Raw genomic sequence first — 17,135 nt, 5'->3', positions numbered from 1 at the left:
TGGTAAAACTTTCAAAGTGACTATTTCATGGTAGGTACTTGGTCATCCAGCCAGTTGCAAAAGATGGTCGGTTAGGAGAATGGGTCGATGCAAAATGTTGATTTTTTACCTATTTGGGATTAAACGGAATTCAGATTTATATTCAAAGATAGAGCTTAGGTTTAGGTTACTTAGATTATAAATTTCAATGTAGATTAATAAGAAACCGCGGAAAAATTAACGGCAAAAATACAATTAATTCCGATAAATCATGACAGCCTAAAGATTTTGTCAAAGTCCAATTAATTTGTGAGAAAACTAATTCGTGTAGAATTGCGAGGTAGTTACAGTAGTTGCCTACTGACCTGCAGCTCTTGCCGAAAGCATTAAATATTTATTTAGGAATTTACAAACTGCATTTACAAAACGACGTATACACCTGCTGTGACGTTTACTTACAAAGGTAAAGATTTTATCAAAACAATGTTTATTTGTAAGAAAAGAAAATTGTTGCGAAATTGCGATGAATCGCAGATACTGAGAAAAACATCAAATATTTATTTAGAAGTTTGAAAAATGCATTCACAAAGCGGCCAAAAAAATAGTCCACTTAAAAGTTTAATTCATTCGTTATGGTCCGCAGACTCTAAAAGGCGCAGTAACCATGACTTACGCAACCATGACTTACGACTTACCATGACTATGATCAGTAAGTTAAACATCTAATTATAGGATCATTTGAATGATAATACCTGGTAATGTAAAGGTAACTCTATGGCTTAGATCAGTCCAGCGTCACCTGCGGGAAATGTTGAAGTTAGACGTTCAGAAATAATAATTAATTAAAAAGTTTTCCTAGATATTGTGGTTAGGGATTTATATTGCAGGAGCGTCTCGGATTGAAGCAGCTTCTTCTTCAAGCCTTCGGGCACTATTTTGACAGCCAGTAACAACATTTATCGCTCATCACTGCACAAGCCGTGTCTTGATAAGAATGACTCGATAAATCGACCTGCGTCGTCTGTGCGAAATTCGGGCATCGCGCAGGGTCAAATGTTTCGTAGCCACGGTTGTCAAGTTGAAAACCTGAACAAATAAACAGGACGTTTTTTGAGCAGAGAAAAATATGTAAGTTTCATTTCATGACTGTATAGCGGTTTGATCCTGCACCAAGTAGCTCACTATCAATGTATAACGCATCAACGAGACACTAGAAGTACGGCCGATTATGTTTTCTATAGAAAACATTAGCTAATAGTAATACAGTAATATTTGTTAAAACGAGAATATAAAATATAAATACAGAGCGTGATTGCAGTATAGTTTTAACAACGACTAGGTAGTCTAGTTAATGCAGGCAGTCTATCGCCACTGGTTCCGCACAGCTGGTTGTAACAACCCATATACGTATGGGTTTGGATAACTCATTGTTTAATGTTCATTTTTGGTCAGGAAAGCTCTTTGAGTAGGCCTATTAAAGCTGCTTTTGGAAAAAAATTATTTCAACTATATTTCTTTTTCATTTGTGACGACTGTATGAGATTTAATGGAAATCAATTTTTACCGGTTACGACTACCAAACTACTAAACTTATAGTTTATTGTCAAATATAGCAGTCTCATGTCTGTACGTCAAGTATAATGTATATGTTTACATGAGAAAGTCTTGCAACTTGCTGTAGGCTTCGAGTAAGTTATACTTGTTAACTTTCACAAATTTACTCTTAAAGCGTACTGTAACATGCCAGCTAGCCTTACAAAAATGAACGCCACGACTGCGGCAGAAATTCTTTCATTTGGCACCGAAGTTGAGGCCACAAAGTTCCCATATCTTGTTGCATTTTTGTTTGTCACAATGGCAATCGAGGTTGCAATGTTTAGTTTTTTACTTAAAATTTCTTGTTCGAGAGACAATGGGCAGCCGTGCCGTAGAGCTCGTTCTCCGGTAAAGGTTCCACCGTTGATGAAAGTAAGTGATGGACGTTAAATCATTCAATTACAAATTATACCGACTTAATATAACCAGCGCTGCAATACTATTTCATGTTGGAGTCTGTATTAGCAGCTCGAATAAAAGGGGCACATTAATGTGTGCTATATGATTCATATTTGCTCCTTTTTAAACTTAACAATTTTATTAGTTTTTCACACTCAAATTTGAAATTAAAAACTATTGTACGAAACAGAACTTTTGATTTCAGATTTTTCTTTTCTGCGTTTTTACGATGATAGTCTATTCAACGATGCTACTAATTCGTGTATTTCTACCGCTCACCTACTCGAACGAGATGTGCACATTGCTTCTACGAGTTACAGGTCCTACCATGTACTCGATTTGCATGATGACCATTTACATATTCGTTTGGGCTCGCCAATATTACATTCACGCGTCATCAGTAACCAAGGTATGTATGTGTACAGCTTCATATGAGTGTTAAATATTTTTCACTTTCAAATAAACTTATAACACAAAATACGGGTAGTGCACTATACCAAATAGTACAAATAATGTCCTATTAGCTGCAGACAATGGTTTGTTATTTTAAAAGTAAGTAAGTCTAACATAAAACGTTGCCTATAAAATGTTTTGGTAATTTTGCTTTCATAGTTTAAGTTCTCCCGGTTCACTTTAAAATTAGAAAACTCAAACAATTATCACGCTGATATTATTTTGTTCCATCCTCAATAAAGTCGTTTATGCCAAAATGGCTTCGCATCCTGAGCAAGACTTCCATCTTTTTTACAATCATCTCCTTTGCTCTGCCGATTGTAGCAACGTGGGTCAAAGTAAACGGTTATCAGTTTGTTGAGGCCAACTACAAAAACAACAAATGCTACCACAGAGGTGAGTTTTTTTTTCAATTTTCTCAACGTTTTAAAGATTCAAGTGGACTTTAATAGACCGACAGCGGAACTATTAGGCATTGTAATAGTAAATCCCCTAAACTGCTACTTTTACTATGATATGAAAATAAATACGACGCCTACTAAATAGCCTAAATCGCTACCACAACCTGTCTATATAACAGACAGGAAATAATGGTAATTTACCAACTACTGGAAAACATAAGAACATAACCAGCCCACTTTTAAGTTTTAATATTGGAAAAAAATAGCCGCACTTGTAGCCTGCAGTGATATTTTTGATATGATCTGTTTGTTGACTAATTGCTAACAAAAAGCATTTAGATCTACTGATATTTTTACAGTTGAGTCCTTAATTTATTTGCCACCAGTGCTGGCAGTTCTCACGAGCACATCGCAGTTCATCTACGTTTTCATATTCTACATCACCATAAGAATCTTCATCAAAAAATCTTCCTTATCCAGCACAGCAATATCTGGTATGCGGAAAAAGAAATCGAGCAGGTGGATAATTTATAATTGACTTGATAATTTGAGCTTCAAAATTTTGTATGTTTATAAAATGTATGGATCAAAATTCTTTGTGTTTATTCTGTGACAGAACATTCCTATGTGTAGCATCTAAACTAGCTATAGAAAAGGCTTTGACGGCCATTCATTCAACATTCAGGCTAAACAGAATTTGCTGTAGATTCCATAAACTGGTGAAACGTTGTCTTACCGTGGCCCTCTTGTGTGGAATTACCGACGTCATTACAATGGTGTTGGTCAACACAGCCTGCAAGCACATACCTGAACCATACGCCTACATCTTTATAAAATTAGACACGACCTTCAACATATTCTGCATGCTGTTTTGCTTCAACAGCATTCCCTCGTAAGTATAATTTAGTGACAGATTGACTTAGATCTGAGAATGAACACATTAAAAATTCAAATAGCCTACAGTTCGAAAACGCTTTAGCATGTATCCATGCAAATTATATCGTGACTTGCAATTCTCTGGACTTACAAAATTTAACACAATCACTTGCAAGATTGTGTATAACACAAATAACCTTAAATATCCACTACCACCAAACATATGTAAACCGCTTGAATAGCTGGCTTTTAAAAGGCGCCGGTGCTGCAGTTAACAAGGCTCACGCACCGCCTAGATTTTATCAGTATAATCTACCTTCTCGTTGCAGATCGACAAAATCAAGATTCCTGCGCCAGGTTTCACGCATACTACATCTGAACGATGACGAAAACCCGTCGATGCATTCTGCTTCAAGTGGTCAACAGATTATGACACCGATAAACCAGCGAAAATCACCCGCAACTGTTACGTTGTCCCAGAAGGAAAATGCAAAATTGCCTGCTAACCAGAAGGCAATCTTTACAACATCGTTATGTCAACAACGGTTGCTCGGCATGCAGACACATGAAGTTTAGTGAGTTTTTAGTCTTAACTAGCAGGGAATGTTGACTGCCAAGTGTTGCGATATTAGCGTTGTAATTGTTTCAATGACGAAAGAAATTAGAAAATATTTCTGTGCTTTTTCTAACTAGTTTGAAACATTTAAAAGGTAGCGTTACAGAAAAACACAGTTGTAGTTTTTGGCAATTGAGATAGTTAAATATATTGTATTTCACCGCGATTCAACCATAATAAAACAAGAAATAACTTTCGGTGTAGTGTATCAATAAAGATCGATTGCGAAAACAACTGAAGTGCACAGAATGTGCCACATGGACATCTTATGCATTGCAAAAAATATAAGATGTTTGTAGATAAGTACTTGTCAAAAACGTCCTATTACAGTACCGTGCCGACAGATTAGAAAAAGGCACAAAGCGATGAAAATGGCTAAAATTTCGAAACTCAATTAGCACAAAGATTCAACTCCATAAGATTTTCGAAGCAGGTTAGTCTACGTCTTAGAGCAATGGTGTTAAAGATTACGCAAACACAAAATAAAAATGTAAAATAAAAACGCACAAAAACACGAGTCGTACACAAGACGTAAAACAAAACACGAAATTTACTATTCTAATAAATTAGCCGATGGGGACAAACTGATTGCAATGAGTAGTACAGTACACCCACCGGCTGTATTTGGATAAGAGAGAATGAGAATACACAGCTATATGGTTGTCCCAATAAAATCGGATTCACATCGAGTTAAGACCACCACGTCACACAAGCGTCACGCGCACTTCTAGCGAGAGAATGTCTGTTTTCGAAAATAAGAATTAAACCGAAAAAAATAGAAGATTTACCCGACTAGAAATCCAAGCCTGGCTATACGATACGTGCTCGTTCAGCAGGTTAGAAATACAACTCAACAACCCATGCTGGTTCCAACAGAGAACCATATCACGAAAGCTCACACTTCTCAAAACAGACAGACTCGTGCATTGTGACGTAACAAAACGTCATGATGGAACAACAAGAAAACGCGATTTCGGGAAGCAGGCATGCTATCAGGATTGGGTAACAAGTAACAAATATTGCTACTGACCAAAAGCGCCCCAAGCTTCCGCCAGTGACGTAATAATCTGTGGGCCAATATGATTACAAGCACATATATGCCGGAATGTGTGTCAGCTAGAGCACGGCGAAGGTTACAAATTTGGGAAATACAAAAATGGAAAATAAACTCAAGTTTGCTAGAAATTTGTTCAATTGCAATAGAACAGAAGACGTCACACGACGAAGCTGACGTGAGCCAGAAGGGTGTCATCGTCATCGGCCCTGTGACGGTTTTCATGATGTCATTGTTACGTTTGATATGGATATTTTAACATTAACAGTAGACAATAATCTAATAAATAAAAATATTTCCTACTTACAAGAAGGGGAAAAAGAAGCCATTAAACAAAGCAAGCAGCATTGAAAAATAATGTACATACAATCGACCACAAATCTATCAAGGTGGACGCTACTGTGGATACATCGAAATCAACAGCTTTTAAATCAGTCACAATAGATATATACTTTGGCAAGCGATAAGTTTTATTCTGATGACGTAACAGTGACACCACTACATGAACAACGTCATGGTGACATCACTACTACATGTACGTCCAAGAAGCGAGCGTTTCAGGCACGCGATGGCGCTGCATGTCATTCTCCTTCCTATGATTTATTGAAACAAAAATAAAACAGAACATTAAGGCATGCGCATAATCAAGGCTAAAGCGAACAAATATCACCGCACTTAGATATCAAACGAAGCAAACAAAAAGCAGAAAACGTTGAGCACAAAACCTGCAAACTTTTATATATATACAATACATGCTTAGACTACAGTTTAATGAAAGACATGCACAATGTGGCGCTGGTGAAAACATAACCGTTATGTGTACAGGATACGGCTTAAAAACACCTATGCAATGTAGAACGTTGCGCTTGGTCGAGTTACATTCCCATTATTATCACTGGAAATATAGTTGTTAACAATTGCACTCTTTCTGAGACTCGCGCAGATTTTATACTTGGTAGTGTTAATGGGAGTAATTATAAGTAAGATAACATAACTAGTTACACAAAATTGCTTAAACAACTTTGCAATATACCAAAAGTAAGATTGCATGTAACTACTGCAGCACTGTTGTAAATCTGCTGGGCCGACTAGCATATATTAAGAAGGCTCAATTTCCTATACAGTCACTGTGACGAAATAGTTTTAACAAGTTCTTGCTTTGGGTCGCTTTGATCAAGACTAACGGCATTTATAAATCTTACGAATCTAATAAAATGATGCATTTGACAACAAAAATTTACAAAAAAGCATGTGTATTAGTAATATAATGCATGCTGATGATATGAAGTCGGTTTGATGACGCTTAAGTGATGCGCAGTGCCATAGCGACCAGTTTCTCACGACAACCAATAGAATATCCGCTCAATCATGCTTCCACAAAATGATGAGTCATTCAGTTTTCCATCATGCATTAAAAGAAAAAGCTCTCCCACGCCACCAAGAGGTTAAACAGAGGTGAGATAACTGTCATGCAGAGTTATATAAAAAATAAAATGAAAAACAAGTTAATAATTGTTATTACTAAAATGGGTTAGTTAAACATAATGGTTTCCACCAAACCAAATTGGCCTGATATGAAAATATGCAAACGCCACTGTTTGTGTATGCTACAATCCATATGATCCCATTCTTTGAACCAAAGTCGTTAACTACCGGTACACTACTTCTACATAAAGTTATACTTTTTATGCTAAAATATGCATGAAACTAATGGCTAGCGTAAAAACATTGGTTTTTTTTGTTTTACACAGATAATAATTAATAAACCCAGACAACTATGAATGAAATCAACTACACAAATTATCCTATCAAGCAAATTCATTCTAAGATATCCTTTGCTGAGTGACACCTATCTACTACTAACCTAATACATCATGGAACACACATTTGTTAATGTTTATACGAATACCCTTCACATCTTTGCAGGTTATAATTTTTGAATGTAACCGTTGCAATCAACTTATCAACACTTCATAGCATTAGTCATTACAACCAAGTCTTTTTCCTATAAAGTTAAAATTTTCCCCTAAAGGCTTTCAGTAAATTACTAAGCAGTGCAGTGCTATTTATTGCGGTCAGAAAATTTCTAGCAAAAGCCTAAAGCCACCGCACACAATGCAGTTACCATTACAAATTGGTGACCCCGACATGCATATCGTACCTCATCGGCTCCCTAGCTGGATTCTAGCATAAAAGTAAATTCAAAGAAAAGTCTGTTAATGGCAAAATCACACGTCACATTCTGACAAACATACTGCTGCTTGAATCTCTTTGAAATAGAACCCATAATCGGCTGATGCTGTATATACCAGCAATGAGTGCCATGACAACTAACACATTTAAAAGATTAGTATAATATGACAGACATAACAAATCGTTTCAAAATGCCAAGAAAAAAATTAGTGCACAATAGTACTTCTGAATGCGGGCTAAATGCAAAAAAGTGCACAAAAACATAACTTTTATAAACTTTATACTCCTGCAAATTCAAGGCAACAAAAATGTTTTGTAAAAAAACAAAATTTCATGCAGTTTCATCACATTCAATCACACAGAAAACGATCCCTTTATTTGAACCATAACATCATTAAAATAACGATTTCTTCACTTACCTCTGCACTGTTCCTGGATGGGATCTCCGTGATGAGGAAACTTGGCGTTGTCTGGCTAAGAAAGACTGACCTGGACTCGTGTGGGATAAGCGCTCATCCACGGCTTTCCTGTGTAACTGCATGCCCTGGTTGAATGTATCGTGCTATCGTTACGCAAATATTTCTTCATTTTGAGCTGATTTTTGTCATTCATTTATTTGGACATTTTATTTTGCTTTGATGTTATCCACATTAGAGGTTAAAAATAACAGTTAGCGGTTCTCTTCATTTTATTTACTCATCAATGGAAATTTGTAAAGAAGATTTCCTACTAACCATGTTGTACCAGGCATTAACAACAAGTTTTTCTTCCTGTTCCCGTGCTGCTTTGCTTTTGTCTTGGTCTTTCTGCAAACAAAAATTATGCATTTGATAAATATGTAAAAGATTTTTGCAAACAACAACCCAGCAACAAGTACGTGCTTAATCAAAATCTTGCTTTCCATCAAACGAGTGATTTTGGAACCAGTATATACCGGTCTAAGCAAGAAACTATTATTTCAAATGTATAATACATATCTTAATTCATATTAAACAAAATATAAACGAGTCTGGTGTACAGAGTTTCACAAAGTGAATCATAGTTTTCAAACCTCCATTTGCTTCAATAGTTTGTCTTTCTCTTGAAGTTCGCTCTTTAATTTCTGTATCTGAGGCGTTGTGCTCTGCTGGGACTTGTTCGGGTCCAACGTCCGTATCACGCTCTTCGCTTTTTCCAGGTATCTAAGATTACATTGTAAAGTTTTCGAGCAATCTTCATCATTAGAAGATACATGCATATTCTGAAGTTCCTGAAACTTTACTGCACTGCTTTAACTTTACTGCACAGTTTCAAATTTAATTGAAAAACTGAAGAAAAAAAATTATATAATAAAAATAATAACAAAAACAATTCAATAAAATAAAAAATTACTTTTTATATCGGTCCTCCATGGCCTTCATGTCTTCTTCCTTCTTCTTCAACAGACTTTTCATTTCGGCAATTTGCTTGTCTAAAAAAAAGCAGCATCTTGCATCATCCCTTGCAAATCTAACCACTCAAAATGGAAATGGAACGTATATACCACCTCCTTGTACGAGTTGAGGTTCAACCGATTCGATGTAAGCTTTCTTCTTTTGTAACTCTTCATTGGTGTTGTGTAAACGACTCCTTTAGATGTAAAAATACTGGTAAGTTCATACACAGCAGGATAAAAAAAACTTGACTTAAAAGATCCAGTACCACACGTATCATGCTACAATTTGGTACTGGTAGTCATCATTAGCTAAGTTGTTTTCTGTGTTGCAAGTCTTAAAATAAGTTGAGTTAGTCAAAGTTACATAAATGTACTCACAAGTGTTCCTTCAGTTTATGCCGCAATGCTTGATTCTATAAAACAAATTTACTTCAAAAGTGATATTTGTAATAATACTTTTACTCAACGATACATGAGCTAATGTTAATGCAGCACAATTAATAAACCAAGCAAGCAGTGCTTAGACCACAAACATGGTTTTACTTATCACATTATTAGTCAAGTTATTAACTGATGTGTCAGTCATTTTATGTTACACAAATGTGTACAATTTATAGATACATACATATATGAATTTATATTGATTAATTGGTGTGCAACTGTGTTTCAATGCAATGTCCTTTTCAGACACAATTTGTCCAATATTGATTATTATTATCAACGACTGAAAAATCTGCTGAAATTTCTAAGAATTTTTAGAGTACTAAAACAATTCCAAATTCACTGAACTATGTATTTGCTGCTATTGCTATCTATTTGATTGCAATGGCCGAGTCGCTATCAATATATTTTAAACGCAGCGGTGATAATTATCGATTTTTCTGGCCCAAGTCTCATGAGACAGCAAGACACAAAAGACAATGTATAATGGCATGAGGTGCGAGATGCGTAACGGATACATCGATAGATACGAGCATGAGATAAGTAATAGCAAACATGAACCGGTCAATACTCACATGTGGCTGCAATGTAGAACATGCAAAAAGATAAAGAATGGGTTAAAATTCATGCACATTCCATTTGCACTTAGCACAACCACATATCATTCAAATTGCGAGTAAACAAGGCATTCAGTTATTTATATCATTCTTAAACCAAACGTCAAGCACAGATGATGCAAATACTGATAATTTAAACTTGCAACTAGACAAAAATGTGGAATGAATATTATTGAGAATTCAAAATGTCTCAGTGATTTACAGGAAAAAAGGCGAACTTGAGCCCAATCTTTATTTAAACATCACATGCTCCAAAACGTGCAACATCTTATTTTGATTGTATTTTCATACCAGCATGGTTCTAAGTATAAGTTATATGCAACAAAAAATATTTGAAAATTATCAAGTTTCAAATCCAAGCAACAGTAACTTGCACGTTGTCAATGAACCTCATCTTAACAGAAATTATTTCGATTTTAAATTAATCTTTCTCAATTCAACCAAGCACACCTTATGCTCTTAAGTCCAGCAAATATTTTACTTAAAACATTAAAAAAAGAAAAAATTTAGCAGAAAATATTAAAAATTAAAAGAAATTGAAAATGAAAATATTGAAAGAGATTAAAAAAAATTTAGCAGAAAATATTAGCACTCCAGTTTTCACGCATCGCAAAAAATTTATCACAAGCAGCGTTACCACCAAGATAAAAAAAGGAACTTACATCTTCACTACTTGCACCTTTAACCTGCAACTCGTCTTGCAAGGTCTTTACTTGTTTGTCAAGTTCAAGTCCACGCTGGTTACTTAATCTATGCAAGTCAAAACATCAAGTAAGAATGATGTAAACATCTTTGAAATTAAGACGACATTGTTGTACGGAGATAATGTCAACATAAAAAGGAATGTAATCGGAGAATAAAACTAATGTAATGTCTGTCATGAAACTAAAAGGTAAAGTTGAGTTGTAATTCGCTACGAATGTCATGAATGGGAAGTTAAGGTTCTCATAACGCTGAACACTGGTGAGAGAAAAGAGGCCAGTTCTTCCTTCTCCGCCGCTATTTGTCCCCTATGCCCCCCCTTTTTGCAAATACTCTGGGCTGGTGGAAAGTAAAAAAACCACCAGCCATGACCGTGTTCAAACCAGATGTAATGGAATGCTTTGCAATGTGACGCTGTTGCCCTAACCGATCAGCTATCACACATAGTTGTATATTCTGCCTTTGAAGCTTCAACATAACCTTAATCACCTGTTATCCGTTTCAAGTTCATTAATTCTTGCATTTGCAAGTTCAAGGTCACTAGTTAAAGAGATAATTCTTTCATCGTCGATTTCACCTTGCTGTAGTTTTAGCATCTTATTTTCATGTAGCAGCCGTATCAGCTTCTCCCTGTGATAAAGGGAAATGTTGTCAGCACTCGCAACATGTACAGAGGTGAGCAATGTGAAAACGTATGGTAAGTGAAATAAGTAAAAAAAAATTTACAGAAAAACACAGGAAATGTGCAAAATTATCAATCACAACTTATAAAGATTTACTCATGAAAACATAAATTAGGGTTTACTTAAGACAATAGGAAAACGTAATTTATTCTGGAAATAAAAACTCTGATATAATAATTAAATTACTTGACTTCAAGTGGAGTCAAAGCGGTGTCACTGCTGCCTAGAAGTTGTTCGTTCATGAAGCCCCCTCCAACAGCCTGGTGCTGAGTCAACTGAAGTTCTTCGTTTGTCTCGATTAACGAGTCACGTTCCGCCACCAATCTCTGATGCAGAGTTAGACAAAGTGTTTAGTTTAAATTTCAGCATTGAGCATATCAGCATACTGCAATATCTGAAGAATATATTTAGTATATTCAACAACCATGCAAGAATAATATAGTATAATATATATATATAATAACAACAAGAATATATAAAGTAATATATAATAATATATTAAGAAGAATATATACGTTTAGTGTTCATATATTTTGCTCACACCAATATACTGCTTATAAAAGCAGTTGATATTATAATATTCGCTATCATTACGCTTATGTCCTTCAAGATTTAGAATTATATTTTGTAAATACAAGCTTGAACTGGATAGCTGAAAATGGTAACCGGTATACCTGCTTTTCTGCCTCAAGAACTTTCATTTTTTCCGTTTTCGTTTTTATTTCAAATTCTGATTTATCTGCTCGCCTCGTCTCCTCCGACAATTTATTATGAAGGTCGATGACCTGATGAAAAACCAAAAAATTATTGGATGAAAAATAACAAAAATATTGTCTTAACATGTATTCAGTCATAAATAATGACTGCTGCTTGTGGAAGTGGAAGTGGAACAATTGAGCTCTGTGCGCGGTAGTGTCTCCAATTATTTAACTACATATCACCCATACCACATGCTGTTGATGCTTGACCTACCTGTCTTTTATATGTTTCTAATTGTGATCGAGCTGCGTTTGCTTTCTTTAATTCTTCTTCTAAGTCAACTGTACGCTCCATGAATGACGTGTTTCTTTCTTCCAACAGTTTCACCTGAAACATTTGCATTGAAAATTAGTGGCATTGTTGAGACTGTAAACCAAAGCAACTTGTAGCTTTTGAAAATGGTAGGTTTTTGTGAATTGCAGTAGTTAAGATTTGGTTCATAGAAAAGCTAAAAACTCTGGTCAATCACCTGTCCACGTAAATCACCAATTTCTTTTAACTTTGTTTTGTACGTTTGAATCGTGGCTTCAAGTTTAGCAGCTTTGTCTGAAGCTGATCGGAGGTAATCAATTTCATCTTTTAATAAACTGCAAAACGTATGAAAAAAACACGATACAAAAAGAAACAAGTAAATGCATTCGATAAAAAAATAACATTAGCACAATCCTAGCATGCAAATACCGTGACTCTTCCGCAAGTGCTGACAATTCTTCGATTTTGTTTTGTGATTCGATCAATTCTCTCTCCACAACCTCACAACGTAACTTACAATCATCGCGTGACGCCTCTAGCCTGCAAAAAACATCATTGCCCATGCTGTTTCTCTAGTATAAATAGTTAAGTGTAGAGCCCACAGAACTTGGAGAAGAAATTCATTACTAGTGGTGTACTCTGTAAAGTAAATATATATATTCAACATAACATAGCTAACATTTTTGACTTATAAAATGCCGACCTGTAGGTTTCTTCCTGGAGGGCTTCAATCTGGTTCAACATCTGAGAATGCCGCATTGATGCAGGGGAGGAGGGATCTTCTAGATTCTCGGTTTGGTTGAGGCGCTCCTGGAGCTGCATGTTTTCCTGCTGGATGTTGGCCTTCTCTTCATGCAGAAGCGCCACCTTCAATCGTCAAACATAGGTAACTTGTTTTATAATCAGCTTATAGTACTTGGATGACAGGCAAAATGTACTGTGTATATACGAAGGCACATGGAGTAACCAGGAAGCGATAACTTATTCTAGTTATAGTTTCTTAATATTGCCAATTAAGATAAAAGTTTAAATCCATAAACTAAAGCAAGTTTGAAAGGAAGTGATAGAGTAAGAAGCAGGAGGAGGAACCTTATCATGAAGAAGAGCATAATCACACTGAAGGTTCGTGTAGTCAGTGGAAAAAGTACAGAGCTGTAAAATGTTACAACCACATCAAAGAAGTTATTAAACAATTTCTAAAATTTGAGTCAAATACAGTAATTACAACAAAATGTGTATGTCATAACTCTTAAGATAAAAGAGATTACAACAATAAACAGAAAGTTAATCCCGAGCCTGAGAGGTAAAGTTTAAAGTAATAAACAAAAGAAGGCGACACATATATATTTTTTGTAATTTGCATTTAAGACTTAAACATATACGACAGGAAAACCACCTGCATATCTAGTTCGTGACATCTTTGAGCCATTTCTTCTTTATCTGCGTGAGCGTCAGTAAGTTTTGTTTCAAGTAGCTTCACTTGCTCACTAACTCCCTGGTCGATGACAGCTGAGTCATTTCCTTCGGAAGATGCTTGGTAATGTTGCATTAATTCCTATGATATTACATTATTATTTATGATTATTTCTATTCCTATGCAATAATATTCTGTACTTCTTAATCCTAGATTTTTAAACAGCATTACACAGAGTATATACCTGGATTGCAGTCATAACAACGTGTTGTACATTCTCATCAAGTTGCATGATTTCTTCGATATTGCCTTAACAGATATGAGGGATATAATAAAAAAATTCTGAATATGTCATACGTGAGTCACTGAGTCGCCTACCAGGGACAATCACACAAAAGTTGCTGCTAAAGTCATAAGCTCACTTAAGCATAAACTACGACTATAGAAGGATGCAATTTCTTTTTCATTGTACAGCGGATGAGAACAAGGTCAATATCAAAGATCTTTCTAGAAACGTTTTTAAATGTCAGTATAAAGTTATAACAGATTTTGAGTCGTCATCCAGAGTTGTAGCCTAAAACTTACGTTGTTTACTGGGACAGTTGACAGCCACACCCAGCATAAGTTGTAACATTCTTCCAAGATGTCTTTTGTCAGCCATTTCGCTGACTAATGATACATCGGGCATGTCAAACCCCGTGATCGAATTGCCGCTTACCTAAAATAATTTATACATGGTTTAAATATAAACACATCATACACAGCAAGTAAAGGAATGAAACAAGACATTTTACCAAGAAAACAGACGACCAAAATTTATTACAATGTTTTATTTAACTGTTAAAGTCAATTAAAAAACACATGGCCATATTAAGGATGAGTGTGGTAGAGTTTTTTCATCATAGCTCTTTGCCATTTAAGCTTTTGCATGTGCATTCCTTTAGACCTTTACTTCACCAACTGATCACTTAAGAATACAATGAGGCAATATAATAGACAAATACAGACATTTATACATTTTTCATATACATATATATGGCATGGTATTGGATACCATAGTGATAACACAGCTATTCATCTGACAAATCCAACTTAGCCTGCTACAAAACGGTATGTATGATGTATAAAGTATCCTTTGGTGTGTGGTCTGCTTTTAATAAAATGAACAAAATTTGCAATCAAGTCTTGAAAACATGCACGCTATGTTTTTCACAGTTATACTGGGATCAATATATGAAACAGTTTGCTATACTTTAAAAATAAATGTTGTGGGCATGAAAGTAACACACAGGAAGGCATTCTCCCATAATTGGGTCAAATCTTTTGAAACAGCACATAAAGTATGTCATTGTAAACAGTAAAACACAGAGATTGCAGACATTGTTACAACACAGAGCACAGAACTTCATCACTGAATAACCAGCCAGGATCACATAACATTCAGATAATCTTATACTTGCATTGTAAAATAATTTCATGGTCAGTAGGTCACTCTACTGGAAACGTCATTGACATCACAAAACTAGCAGGGTGCCATGCAATGTCAACATCATGGACCACCAAGTAAATTACAAATAAAAAACCAGCAGCCAGAATGAAAAGGAGAGATAAAAACTAATAAGGTGCAACTAACTAACCTCTTTGAAGTAATCCATGGTTTGATTTAAGACTTTCTTAAGATTGTTTGTCTGTGTTATTAAAAAAAAGGTAATGTAATCTCCAGATACAAATACTATAAATATATACTAAGTAATATAACTAAAATGCTCACGAGTGTCAAGAATCCAATATTGCTCACACATACATATCAAACATATAATAAAATACGATATATATATCAAGAAAAATGAAGACAAGGTCAGCTATCATTAGTGAAATAAATAATTTAAATAGAAAATCCAATCAATTTCTTACCTTAAGGCGATAATTATCAAGAGCAATTCCTGTTTTAATTCGGCTCAACCAGATATCACTGAAATAATCTGGATCCCTGCAATAGAAGACATATTAATTCAAGTTTGAGGTGACGGTCATTCAGTTGTACTAACTCAGAAAATTGTTGTTTGTTTAATATTGCAGGTTACTATTAATCAAGTTTATTCTACTTTGTTTTAATTTCAATTAGTTTAAAGCATCGAGTCATAACGATCTGGACCTAACAAATTCCTGCCAGTATATATAACTGTACAGCACATTCTCTGACTTTATTTTGTTTTATGACTTAACATTACTTCTACTGTTAAATTCTTAATGATCAAAAGTAATAACATTATTCTTACAGCTGGTTGAGGATTTGTGCCATTGCAACTCCATCAGTGAAGTCATGAGCATGTTTATGTGGAACGGCAATGTCGAAACCAGAGATCTGATAAAAAGCAAGAAAATAATCGATGCCTCACATTATACCAGTGCAAGAAATGCATGTATGAAAATGGAGAAAGCGTAAATATGTTCATATGAGAGGAAAGAATTCAGATGTATTTAAGTTTTCAGGATTGTTTCAGATTTGAATATACATAAGGGAAAATGAATTGCTGACACACACATCTGGTGTAAATAGTCAAATGAGTTAGTTTAACAGTTACAGTAGGTCAGCCGGTGAAGTTATTGATTTGAGAAAGCAAGACATGTGTATAAAGCTACGTAACTTAATCATGAATTGTTGTTTATAACTTTCAGTATGCAGAAATTTCCATTCCAGTGTTGAAGTAACATATCTTAAAGCTATTCAAGCAATCTAACATCAGTGTTTCTCAATACTGGGGGTTGAAATCCCTTTTAAGAGTGTCGTTAGAAATTTGTTTCTTTATAAAATAATATTTAACGAAAATAATAATTGACATAAACAAATAGTGAAAAGAAATCTTCCCCTAATACATCCCAAACTCTTGTGTGGGTCAAAGTAATCAGATATAGAGTGAGTCACGGTGTCATTGTGTTTTTTATTCATAGTAAAATGCCCAGATAGATATTAAAGATTAGTGGTTCAGATAAGAGTAGCAATATGAATAGAAAGAGCGCTGGATAGCAAAACTGTAGCTGTATTCTGAAATAAAATGCACTAATGTATGAATTATGCACAGCATTTCTGCTCATAAATCTTTGAAATACACTTAGCAATTACCCAGACTACTAGAGAATCACAAAGTTGTTCAGATTCAACCATGATATATTCCTTTGCCCACCGTTGAACTTCTGGTGCAAATACTTAAGTTTATGTAAGCTAATAATACTGACACAGTAGGCTGTTATTCATAAAATGTGTCAATCTGCAAAATAGTAATAA

At 35.0% G+C, this 17,135-nt stretch overlaps 2 protein-coding genes across 6 annotated transcripts; one reads left to right on the top strand and one right to left on the bottom strand.

The window, feature by feature from the left end:
- The first annotated feature begins 27 nt into the window (after positions 1 to 27).
- On the top strand, positions 28 to 4,517 carry LOC143459034 (uncharacterized). Its single transcript, XM_076955989.1, has 6 exons — positions 28 to 1,947; positions 2,180 to 2,383; positions 2,670 to 2,823; positions 3,188 to 3,347; positions 3,535 to 3,720; positions 4,034 to 4,517. Exons 1-6 carry the CDS (start codon positions 1,720 to 1,722, stop codon positions 4,278 to 4,280), a joined length of 1,179 nt encoding a protein of 392 aa, XP_076812104.1. The 5' UTR covers positions 28 to 1,719; the 3' UTR covers positions 4,281 to 4,517.
- Positions 4,443 to 17,135, bottom strand: LOC143459032 (protein Hook homolog 3-like). Of its 5 annotated transcripts, none has more exons than XM_076955986.1 (23): positions 16,974 to 17,135; positions 16,129 to 16,214; positions 15,764 to 15,839; positions 15,487 to 15,537; positions 14,435 to 14,567; positions 14,094 to 14,158; positions 13,832 to 13,990; positions 13,139 to 13,302; positions 12,865 to 12,975; positions 12,653 to 12,770; positions 12,397 to 12,510; positions 12,099 to 12,209; positions 11,611 to 11,750; positions 11,231 to 11,371; positions 10,702 to 10,789; positions 9,360 to 9,394; positions 9,093 to 9,175; positions 8,939 to 9,017; positions 8,619 to 8,748; positions 8,302 to 8,373; positions 7,987 to 8,111; positions 7,536 to 7,558; positions 4,443 to 5,967 (listed from the first exon to the last, which is right to left on the bottom strand). In XM_076955986.1, the coding sequence occupies exons 1-22, from the start codon at positions 17,013 to 17,015 to the stop codon at positions 7,537 to 7,539; spliced, it is 2,145 nt and encodes a 714-aa protein (XP_076812101.1). In that variant the 5' UTR covers positions 17,016 to 17,135; the 3' UTR covers positions 4,443 to 5,967; position 7,536. The 5 variants fall into 5 exon arrangements, with proteins under 5 accessions (XP_076812101.1, XP_076812102.1, XP_076812103.1 ...); XM_076955987.1 differs by having other exon boundaries at positions 4,443 to 5,583; XM_076955988.1 differs by lacking the exon at positions 7,536 to 7,558 and having other exon boundaries at positions 4,443 to 6,838.

The sequence above is a fragment of the Clavelina lepadiformis genome, chromosome 5 (assembly GCF_947623445.1).
Source record: "Clavelina lepadiformis chromosome 5, kaClaLepa1.1, whole genome shotgun sequence".
Lineage (NCBI taxonomy): Eukaryota > Metazoa > Chordata > Ascidiacea > Aplousobranchia > Clavelinidae > Clavelina > Clavelina lepadiformis.
The sequence above is the reverse complement of the archived record's forward strand: the minus strand, read 5'-3'. Positions and strand labels throughout refer to the sequence as shown.